General features: G+C 39.1%; 1 protein-coding gene across 1 annotated transcript; it reads right to left on the bottom strand.

The window, feature by feature from the left end:
* Positions 1-1,729: 1,729 nt before the first annotated feature.
* CDC6 (cell division cycle 6) lies at positions 1,730-12,051 on the bottom strand. Its single transcript, XM_006889414.1, has 11 exons — positions 11,877-12,051; positions 10,586-10,864; positions 10,258-10,457; positions 9,846-10,021; positions 9,375-9,481; positions 8,297-8,436; positions 7,493-7,593; positions 6,290-6,354; positions 2,428-2,630; positions 2,151-2,291; positions 1,730-1,819 (listed from the first exon to the last, which is right to left on the bottom strand). The coding sequence occupies exons 1-11, from the start codon at positions 12,049-12,051 to the stop codon at positions 1,730-1,732; spliced, it is 1,677 nt and encodes a 558-aa protein (XP_006889476.1).
* Positions 12,052-12,237: the final 186 nt, after the last annotated feature.

The following is a 12,237-nucleotide window of genomic DNA, read 5'->3' as shown; positions in this document are numbered from 1 at the left end:
AGGGAAGAGAGAAGGTAGAGGGAAAGAAATTTGGCCCTTTCGAATTTGCAAATGCGATCCTTGGCTGGAAGCCATAGAGGATACTTAGCAGCCCCACTGTGAGTCAAGCCATGCTCCTGACTCAAGCCCACAGTTAAGAGGAAGGCGCCAAGCCTCAAACACAGCGAGGTGGGGAGGCTGCTCCTTTTTGGGAAGGATCCTACTGTGGACGCAGAACAGACAGCAGCTGCCCACAGTGTGGAAACAAACTGTAAAGCAGTCACGTCTCTAAGGCTGCAGCATCCAATAAAATGTAATTTAAATCAAGCCTCGCATCTGTTCTCAATCCCATTCAGACTCTGCTTTCCGTCAGCTTCGGACAATCTTTGCAAGTATGCTTGTTAACCCTTACAACCCCAGACACTTTCCAGCCTTCCAGGTCTGCAACTAAGCTCTCCATTTGCAAATGACCTTCTGAAGGGATGCATGGTGTCATAAAGGAAATGTTAAGAGTAGAAATGGCATTCAGATTTGGTCTACACACAAGACACAGTGTTCAGCTCATTCTTCTAGCCCATATACCACCTGCTGCAGCCTAGATCACATTGCAGAGATACAGTGGGCAGCATGAATGAAACAGTGGCTAACAGATCATTTGTACACATATCAAGTTCTCAAACTCAAGTCCGTTTCAGGAAGGGAGAAGACTAGCAGAGCTGGGGGAGAAGCAAGGACTTGGATACTGGCTTCTCAGACCATTCACGTTGCACATGGTTTGTATTCCAACCATTTACTAGAATTAAAAAAGTATAGTAATTTCTCACCAGAATCAAACTGTAGTACATTTCTACCCTTTCCCCTAAAAGTACCCCAGCTTCAAGCCTGCACTTTGAAGACAATCAGTGTTGTAATGGTGCCCTCTGGTGTCCTACTCCTAAATTGCCATTTACGGCTAGTGGAAACCAAAGCCCAACAAGGAATCTTGAGTAAACAAATGGATTAATTTATCTTCAAAGACGTGCAGAAAAATACACTTTTTAGATCAAATTCCAACTGTAAACTAAGGCATCTTGAAATAAGTGGCTCCATGAGAGGGCAGTGAGTGAGCATTTTTACACTGCCTTCTGAGACCTGGAGCTCTCTTAAAAAAAATGTGACTTAAAAGAAACACAGAATGTAACTTTAAAATAAATATATTCACAATCTGCAGCATTACGTTCTCTTTAGCCACCCCACAACCCGGGGAGTACCCAAGAAACTTAATGAGTCTTTAAAATGTCACAATGTGGTAGCCTCTGCAATGTGAGTTCAGAATACCCCCAAAGAAAGAAACTCTTTGATCAGTGTGTCCTCCAAATCTCCATGTGGACTTATTTTTCTGGGCCATTCTTTTTCATTCTTCTTATTCTGACTCCAAAATTCCTAACAAAATACACTGGCATTTGAAGAAACTAAGTAGTAAATATATGTACATTCCACAAATTAAATCACTATTACTTACAAGCATACTGGTAGGAGACACATAAATGGCAGAGGTAGTGAAAGTATTAAAAAGGGTCCACTTACTAGAGTTAAAGCAAAAAGACCCAAAGATACTATTCTGTGCTTATATTCATGAATATGTAGGTTGAAATTCATTGTTTTCAAATAAAACGGTCATTATTTCTTTCAGATTTGAGAATAAAATACTAAAATGAAGACTGTAGCTTTCTAATGCCAGCTGGACACTTGTGGATGGGAGAAAGACAATTTAAGGCAATCCAGTAGTCAAGATATTTCCAATTAAAGCTCTGTCTTTCAGAGCATGCTCTATGTCCTTCTCTTCAATCTTCAAAAACACCTGCAAAGGAAAGAAAAATGATTTTCACAAGAGCAAAGGTGCTACTACACAAACTTCTACAATGTAAAAACTTCTCAGCAAGAGGCAAACAAGTTAAGATTGCCTTCTCTGCTCAGTATAGTGAGCTATTTTGTCCTGTGGGATGTAATTTAATGTCAGAGACAAAAATCTGGGGGTGGGGGAAGTCATTCACACCACACACCACTCAGCCAACAAAACTCCAAATAGCTTTAGATAACTGTTTATCTAATCTTGATTTTAAACAAAGAACAATATGCTCTCCAGACCAAGACAATCAAAAGCACCATCATAAAAAGGCAGTCAGTTCTACCTTTGTGAATCGAGTTTCCTTGTTTTTCTTTAATCCTAAAATACCCCTGGCCTCCAAGAGTCCTGCTAGTGACAAACACTCTGACTGGTCCACAGCTGCCACCTGCTGTTTTCGACAGATGTTACTATAGGCTTCATATAACTGTGAGGAAATAAGGGAGAAGAAATGTTGCTTAAATGTCTTGTCTCCTGTTATTTTAATTAAAAAAAAAAAAGTCTGGACTTGGAAGCAGATTTGCATCTTTACACTGTTCCATTAGTGGAAATTCCCAACTTACCTTCCCCAGAGTGACCTCTTTGATTTTCAACTGCCTTGTCAAGAGCAGCATAGAACAGACCAAGATCTTCTGTTGAAGAGGGAAAGAATCTTGTGTTCCTTCCTGGCCCACAGTCATCCTGTTACCATCAACTTCTGAAAGAACTTGGGAGATGTGACTAAGACCAACTCGCTTGGGAACTGGTACCTCAGAGGATGATTTACCTATTAAGTAAATAATCAAGCTTAATTAAGATTTTGTATGTGTGTTAAGACCAGTGATACTAAGTTTTAGCTACAACCATGCGATGGCAAAGGAGAGGTTCCAATTTTCTGGGAGTCAAAGGGTAAAAAGGAATACTGGTGTGAACGGAATTGCGTCCTTTAAAATTTCTTGAAATTCTAACTACCTCTATACTTGTAAGTATAAAGAGTTTGGGAAATGGGAGGGAAGGAGGAGTGGTAGTTCTTGTGTTATATTAATGGAGATGTAACAGAAAAAGGTGGGCCCGAAATCTAATCTTTTCTGAGTGGCATCTTTTGCAGAATACACACATTCAGAGGGAGACTGATGAGAAAGGCATTTATAAACAGCAAAGGAATACCAACGATTATGACAGCCACAAAAAAACAAGAAGACAGACCCACAGAAGGAATTAAGTTTTAGACTTCTGGCTTCTAAAACTGCGAGAAAATTATTATTCTTTGAAGCCACCCATTTGTGGTTCTGAGCAAAGTATTTGTCTTCTCCTAGTGCTATCACTAGGAGAAGGCAAATACTATGCTCAGAAGATGTCAAAAGATGTAGGAGGGCTTGGAAAGCAGAGTAATTCTTTTTCTAGTACAGTGTAGTATTTTATTTTATGAGGCAAAATGTCCCACAGAAAGAGTGAAGGCCAGGTAGAAAATGACTGTATTCTGCCTTGGGAATTCTTTTCAACTTTCCCTTCCGGTACTTGTTGACTATCGGTCTCGTGCCGGTATTTAGCCTTAGATGGAGTTTACCACCCGCTTTGGGCTGCATTCCCAAGCAACCCGACTCCGGGAAGACCGGGACCCGGCGCGCCGGGGGCCGCTACTGCCCTCACACTGTCCACAGGCCCTCTTGAACTCTCTCTTCAAAGTTCTTTTCATTGCCTTGGGAATTCTTGATGTCTCAAAGGCAAAGAATAGAACCTTGTAGCAAAGATTAGGACTATAGCTGGTGATTAAGAAGGGAATGTTAAAAATTACCCAGCCCTTTGAGTGAAATAAGGGGCACTAAATGTGGACTATAAAGTCAGTTCCATACTAGTCCTCCAGACAGCCTTCCCAAATGACCTGTGAGGTTTGGTTCACTTGCCCAAGCTGATCTGTAGTCGAGTAACACTTGAAAAAAGTGTCATTGGATATCTTAGTAGACAGCAACATCTCAAAAACTGGAGGCTGAGAAATTGCCAAGAACCAGCACAGAACTATGGCCTCATTGTTTGGAGATCCCCGAATCCCAAGAGGAGGAGAGGTGTGCCCTGTAACTATCTCTGCCTGAAGTGACTTCCTGAGACTATTTTACAGTTCCTCCACAAGTTTTCTACTTCATTACAACAAACAGGATGCAACGAAGGACTGGTAGCAATAAAGACTTAATAGAATCTTTAAGCTGAAAGAATTTGGAGGTCTATTCTTGTTTCCAAACAGACAATGGAGTCTCCTCTAAAACAACCTCAAAGGTGGACATCTAGCCATCTTTTGTTTGTGCACCATCAATGCTAGGTAACTCACTATGTTTCAAAGATTCGCAGAGTTCTACTTATAAGAAAGTTTCTTTTTTTATTCAGTCAAATTCAAATCTCTGGTTTTCTGGAACCCTTAAAAGTCAATTCCAGGTGCAACCGCTGTGAAAGGCGGTATGGCGCTTTCTCAAAAAGTTGGAAATAGAAATACCATTTGATTCAGCAATTCTACTACTGGGAATATATCCTAAAGAAACCAGAACTGCTACCCAAGCAGATAAATGCACACCCATGTTTATTGCTGCTTTGTTCACAATAGCAAAAAGCTGGGAACAACCCAAGTGCCCATCAACAAATGAATGGATAAAGAAGCTGTGGTATATTCACACAATGGAATATTATGAACTGAAAAAACAAAGAACTCATAAAATATTATACAACATGGGTGACCATGGAGGACATTATGTTGAGTGAAATATCTCAGTCACAAAAAGACAAATACTGCATAATGCCACTGTTAGAAAACAGGACTGATAAGGAGGTTAGGGGGAAACTAAGAAAAGAGGGAATAAATAATGTATAGAACATTGAAACAGACAAGTGGGAGAACTATATAAAAGGAATATATGATTAGGTATTATTGGCATGACAAGAGTCCAGAATAAGAGCTGCATATTAAAGTGGTGGGGAAACTGGACGGGACTGTATAACAATGAAAAAACTTTTTTTCCAAAGAAAAAAGCAAACAGGGTGGGGAAAGGAGGATAGGGGGTAAATGTGCAACAATGAATGAACGGAAATCTAAGTTCTTTACAAACTTTCATTAAAATCTTAAAAAAAAAAAAAGTCAACACCACAATTAAGCTTAAAAATTTATGTTTGGGTCAGGTGCACTTAGTCCACAAAGTGATTTCTATATTCTTTAAAGGAGTTATAGTGCTGGTAAAGAACAGCAGATATATTATGAACTACCAGAATAACAAACTAAATCTGACTTAGTAGTAATGCAGCTGGAATACTCTTTAGAGGTAAGGATAGTGTGACTTCATTTCACCTACTTTTTGATACTTCTCCAGGGGAAAAAAGTAATCCTTAAAAAAAAAAAGGAAAAGGCAATATTTCCTACTGTTGTACTTATGATTGCTGAGTTGGAACTGACTTGATCAATAGCGCTTACCAACAATAGATAACCTATGCCAGCAAGTTACTGCCTTTTACCTATATGTATGTATGTTTATGTAGGCCATTGACAAGTCCAAATGTTATTAGAAGGGCAAGAAAAGAAAAAAAAATTTGGAAAGTTAAAGAAGAAGAAACCAGTGTCGAGTTTTTTGGGGGTTTTTTTTAATTATTTTTTTTTCCAGTGTCTAGTTTATATATTGGCATATATTATCTACCATTAACCCAACCATTGAATCTCGCAACTTCTGAAATATTTAAACAAGTTAATAAAAAAGGAAAATTATTTTTGTCTTTAGACTAGTCTACAGTTTACTGTAACAATGATCTTTGTACCTCTCTTTTTTTTTTAAATTTTTTAAAAAAATTGTATCTTTTTTTAAATTTAGTTTATTTTTCATTTCAATGAACATCTACAGAGATTTTGGAATTGCATTCATTCTTTGTTGCACCCTTCTCCCCGCACAAACCCCTCCCCCCTCTCCCCCCCAAATTGTATCATTTTTACGTGTACTGTCAAATCAGATCTGACTGGTACAGGAGGAGATTGCCCCTCCTTCTCCAGCAGAGCATCTGGTGGATTTGAACTGCATACCTCTGGGATTGCAGTGCAGTGTCTTGCCACTAGGCCACCAGAGCTCCCTGTGTACCTCTCTTTTATGTAAGGTTTACTTTCATTTATATCAGACTCAAAGTGCACTCAACATAAGCACACAAAGCAATGCAAATCTGATATTGTCTTTAGTTCTCTTTCCTAGAGCTTGGAAAGAAAACTTTCTTTATTCCAGTAATGTAATGCCCTCGGGAACTCATTTCCAGTAATGTATGGAATATGTAGTAATGGCAGGCAAGATAAATTAAAGTTGATGAAACTGACCACAAAGACAGACATACATATCAAAACGAGTGGGCAGGTTTTAACCACGTTCATTTCATCTTTCAGAAAAGTTAAGCTTCCAGTTATAAAGGAAGACAGGAAGGAGATAAACTTACATTCAGACAGTGGTTTGAGGATAGTCTGGCTCTTGACACTTGACTCTACAATTTCAATAGCTCGCCTTAAAAAAAAAAGTTCTGAAATTAACTTAGGCTGAGCCAAACCAAACACCACACCATCAAGCTCAAAACCAAGCACACTATAAAATTTTTTAAAAAATTATTATTTTTTGAATCCCCAAACAAAACTGGGCTATGTCTTAGCTAAAGGGCACTTAATAGCCTTGAACTAATTTATGGATCAGGAAATTCAAGAAACTTTTCCACCACATGGTTTTTTCTTAGAGATGCCAAATAGGTCATCAAACATGAAACCACTAACATTTTGGATAAGGAGAAAATGTCACGGAATAGGGAGTGGAAACGCAGTGGTGACTAAGGAGAGCACAACTCCTGTAGACCAGAACTAAGGGGGAGTTCTGAGCCATACCTACATGGGATACATGTAGGCGAAATCACTCCAGCCTACATGTCTACAGCTCATAGCTGCAGTCTATGCAGGAGTTTGCTGGCTTGGGGAGACTTTCGAATCTAGGGTCATGCCTAGCAAGAGGAAGAGCTCACTCTCCCACTGCTCTCTCCAAAGTACTTTGCCCACAGGAAGTCATAAGCCAGACCCAGTTCTTCTGAGAGACAGTAGGGGGAGGTAGGACCAGCAGGCCAACACAGCAAGTATCATTTTAATGGACCCAGTGTTCCTACTGGGAAGGAAGACATTTCATCAGTCAGCACGGGAGGCTTTCCCCAGCAGGAGAGGCAGGGGGATGGGAAGAGAGGGCGGCCTGGGCTACCACTGTGAGGACCACCAACTGGAGAGAAGGGGTGCTCACAAAAGCAAAGGAAGGGAAAAAAGTCTAAAGGCAAAGATGGTTCAGGTCCATAAATAAACCTGCTTGAGACCAGCTAATGGAAAAGTAAACTGGAGTCTTTTTTAATACAAATGTAATTAACCAATCTATAATCACCACAGGGAGTGCCAGCAACATCTCATTTGTTTCTCCCTCTGTAGGTAATGGACTGATAATGTTTCAGACATTAACACGGTGGAAATGCAGAGCTCCCCACTGAGAAACAAGTCCTCCTTTCTGAGCATAAAAAGTCACAGAATGGAGCCTCTTAGGCCATATTCACTTGAGTTACACGAGACAATTAACAGCATTTCTTTTTTTAATAAAAGCAACCAACAGTGTCATAACTCACCTGCAAACATCTAGAGCTTTTCGAACGTCTCCTGACACAGCTGAGACTTTTCGAGCACAGAAATTAATTGCAGCATTATCCAGAACCTGATCGCTAGACACCTTCAGATAACATAGAAAAGATGACAGTTTTAAACTGTAAGATTTTCCTTCTCTGGGATTTAAGTCCCAGTCATCACCTTCACAGTTAAATCTAAACTTGATTGGCCTCCCTGTGAGGTAGAAGAGATATTTTTTCTGGTCACAAGTAAATGAAGATGTTTGAGAATGAGTCTGAACACATTTAAACATTTAGGAGAAATATGGTACAAGTTCATAAATAAGCAAAAGCAATTAGAACACAGAAAAAAAAAAGGTTTTTATAGGCCTTATTTTTAAGGGCTAAGGAAGCACTTGAATGATTCTTTTAATTATATACTTTTATTTCAATACTGAGGCAGCCAGTAAGTAGAGCCATATGTGAAATTCATATAAGTGTTCTCACCATGACCATAAGAACATCCCTAATAAACCAATTAATGCAAAATATTTTAGAAACACTGTAAGGTTTTCCCCCAAACTGCAGTGGTGTTATAGTTAAAGCACTGTGCTGCTAATCAAAAGGTTGGTAGTTTGTTCCAGCCAGCTGCTCCATTAGAAAGACGAGGTAGCCTGCTTGTGTAAAGATTTACAGCCTTGAAAACCTTCTGAGACAGTGTGACTGTCCTATTAGATGACCATGAACCACCAAGTTGACAGTGGTGGGTTAGGTTTTCCATCAGGTGACCCAAAAAAATATGTATTTGATACAATGGTTGGCACTCACCTGATTAAGTCGATCTTGCAAGATAGTGGCTATCTGATTTCTGGTATAAGGCGGGAAATTCAATAGTTGGGGTGTACATTTTTCTCTAGCTTGAAGCCTAGGTAGAATTCTGTCTGTCAGATCCAAGGTATTAGCAATCCCTGAGGAAGAGAAAGGTAGTAATAACAACTGGTCAAATCATTCTAAAAAAGGAAAACCGAAGTGTCTGTAAGCTAAATAAAATTCTCAGTCATGATCCAACATTCCAGTTGTTTCTCATTTGGTCCTTAAGAGGAGTCATTAATTAAGATGTGCAAAGTCACCATAAAATGTAGTTTTCTTTTTTAAAAAATTTTATTTTACTTTTTCTTTCTTTTTTTTTTTTGATAATACCACAGTTTATTTGTAAACATGTTGTAAGTGTCAATAATCAAATTGACAACGAATTCATACACTTCATTGTATACTAGGAACATCATACCAGAGAACAATGTCACTGTACTCAGTTACAGTTTCCATACTTTAAAATATTTAAATACAAACTGTGTTTGGAACACTGGACGCAAACAGAAATGAGTGGCAAGGAAAACTGAAAACATTGAGAGAAACTGACATTCCTCCCCCAAAGAAATGCAAAATCAATTAATCACATTAAAAAAAATAAGGAAATCAAATGACCCTACTTTTAAAAAATGAAGTTAAGAAGCACTTCTGTAGACACACTTGAGAGGTAAAATTGTACCATATTAACATCCCCATGCTTTTTGATGTTCTTCTCTTCTTTTTCAAATTGAAATTTTAATGAAAGTTTATAGAGAACTTAGATTTCCATTCATTCACTGTTGGACATTTTCCTCCCTGCCCACCCCCCTAAAATATAGTCTTCAAGTTACCTAGACAAGGTACTCTAAAAATCTACTCTTTAAAATGTGCTGTTCCTTCTCTTCCAACTTAAAATTGATTTATTTGCCTTAGATGAAACTCACTATTATTTTTACATGAAAGCAGGTTTTAGAAAAAACAGGCAATTAGTAAGCTGAATAGAAATAATGGAGAACACTTTAGAACTACCATGTAACAGTAACAATAGAGTACTAACCAATCAACACTAATCGAGAGTTCTTTATCCAGGGCCATTCAAACAGGGTGTATAATACATCCTGCCCTTTGCTGTCCAGCTGGTCCATCTCATCCAACACCAGCACACTACATATAGGGAGAAACAATTAGGATTCAGGTTCATCTTCTTACACCACCAATCTATTTGGTTTACGAGGACTTAAGGTCATGCATAAAACTGAAGCCAATCTGAAATTAACAATCTTATTTCTACTGACTGTTAAAGTGAACTATTATAAACAAGTCACTATCCCAGGATATACAAATAGTTTTTAGAAATATAAGCTGTAGATGTATAGAGGTATACTTTTCTTATTTCCCTAAAGTTTGTGAAACCACTTCTCATATGTAAAACGTAGGGAATGTCTTTTATTATTTAGAAGAACATGAGTTTGTGGATAACTGATCATGCAGCTTTTTCATGAGTAACATGTAGTAGAACAAGACTTACATAATGGGGCCCTTCACTTCAGTCATATGTTTTTCCAACTTCCTCATCAGTTCCTTCCCAGCTGGCCTGGCTTCTCCTTCTTGACAAATCTCCTGAGCAATAGCTGGGAATACAGCCTGAGCATTCCTCAAGGACATGCAGTTCAGTATGATAGTTTTAAAGCCTTTCAGTTCCTTCTAGAAAAATACAAACACAATGGTCTCAGATAAAAATGTGATGGAACCTGGAAGGTCTCTGAGGAGCCAACAGTATGTAAGACCTAAAGCTCCACTTTCATTTGCAAAAATAGAAACATTGAAATTAAAAATGCCCAATCTTGGGGAAATGTTCAATCCTCTTAGTACTTCTTTTAAGCTTCAGTAACTATGTTTCATTTTTAGCAAAAGGATCATATTTCAGATCCTCAATGTACCTTCAGGTCTTGCAGAATTCGGCTTAAACATGCAGTTTTTCCAGTTCCAGGAGCACCAGAAAGATAAAGACTTCCAGCTTTTTTCCCACAGATGTGTTCCCTCAGGAAATTCCTGATGACATCCATCTCCTTTTCCCTGGCAGGCAACCGATCCGGGACAGCTGTATTCAGAACCAGCTTTGCTTGCTGGTAGCAAGTGCCTGTGCCAGACATGAAGAGACAATTAGACATAACAGAAGGTAACTAAGAAGACCCACTGGGTGTCATCCAGAGTCATTAGCCTTGTTGTTTATAAGAATGCATTAACAGCTGTCATACATGAACGAACCTTCTTGCTTGAACAGTCTTATACATGTAGATTCTTCCTCCAGTGGACATCTCTGATCAGAATTTGTTGTGCTCTCCTGACATTTCTGAACTGAGGGAAGTATTTTGTTTTGTTGAACGCTGCTTTGTTCTCTTTTAGTAGATTTAGTTGTTAGTGAATTATCAAATACCAATTTTCTCCCCTTAGTTGCATATGAGATAGGGGGGCCATTCTCTTTCTTGCCTTGCTTTGGTGGAGAACAGCAAGGTATATGGGGAGTGTTGCACAGGTTATCATCACCTGAAACAAAGGAAAATCAAGATTCAGTCATTTATAGTAGTAGATAGTTAATGACTCCCAAAAAGAGATTAATTTCTTTCTGGGAGGGAAGTACCAGAAGATAATGTGTTATCATTTGAATTAAAATAAATGGCCACCAGATGGCACCATTGAAACTTAAGACCCTGGGAGAAACCAAATGGCTTTTGCTCTCACCTACCCATTCACTCACTGCCATACAGGCTCATAGCTTACCCTCCAGCAGGTTTTCAGTCTGTAAATCACAAAAGGAGACCGTCTGTCTTCCTCTTGCAGAGCCCCTAGTGGATTTGAACTGCCCATCTTTAGGGCTAGCAGTGCAACTCCCTCTCTATTCACTAGAGCTCCCTAACTAGGCTTGAGGGAGTCTGAATGTGGAAGGTTGTTGGGCTAAACTGATAGAGTTTAAGTTGCTTAGAGTGATCGGATTCAGTGGGAAGAATTCTACTATTTCTCACAGTATTTCTTAACTTGGGGAGTTCTGGTGGCCTACTCAGTCATACTGCCAGTTTGAATCTACCAGCTGCTCTTCCGGAGAGAGACACACAATCTCCTCCCATGTGATTTACAGCCTGTGAAAATCACTGGACTTTCAGATACGAGTCAGTTTTGACTCAATGGCGCTAAACATCACAATTTCTCCATTCGGGCACCACTACCATCTTGGAATGGATAATACTGTCGTAGAGGGGCTTTCTTGTGCGTTGTAGGATGTTCAGGAGCAGTTCTGGCTCCTGCTCACCAGGTCAGAAGCACTGTGTTCATTTCTGTCACAATCTTTCAGTTGTGACAATAGAAATGCCTCCATATAATGCCAGGTAACCCCTGTGTATTAAAATCAGTTGCTCTAAAATAAGAGACAATTGCCCACCACTGTTCTCTTATCTGCAAAATTAAGGAGGCAAGTTTCAAAATACTATGTAACTGCAAGGTGAGAGCTAAGGAGCTGGGAGTTACTAATCCAAAAGTTGCACCTATAAAACAGAGAGCTTACCTAGACGTTTTCTGGGGCTGAGAGGCAGAATTTCTTCACAAGGAGGAGATGTAGTCTGGATATTTGTTGATTCTAGTTTGACATCACTACAATTTTTAGCTTTGTCCAAGGGCCGGGACAGCTTCTTTTTTTGAAAATTGATTGTAGCCTGTGACTGGGACCGAGTTCGAGGCATATTGGTAATACAACTAAAAAAAATGAACAAGACAACAAGGAAGTAAACGGAAAAGAACACGCAATTTCTTTTTAATTTTTTTCCCCTTTTTTTATTTTTGTGTGCGTGTACCGTCAAATCAGATCTGACTGGTACAGGAGGAGATTGCCCCTCCTTCCCCAGCAGAGCATCTGGTGGATTCGAACC

The sequence above is a fragment of the Elephantulus edwardii genome, unplaced genomic scaffold, assembly GCF_000299155.1.
Source record: "Elephantulus edwardii isolate Elephantulus edwardi_28Jun2011 unplaced genomic scaffold, EleEdw1.0 scaffold00077, whole genome shotgun sequence".
In the NCBI taxonomy this organism is placed as follows: domain Eukaryota; kingdom Metazoa; phylum Chordata; class Mammalia; order Macroscelidea; family Macroscelididae; genus Elephantulus; species Elephantulus edwardii.
This window is presented reverse-complemented; position numbering and strand designations above follow the sequence as displayed.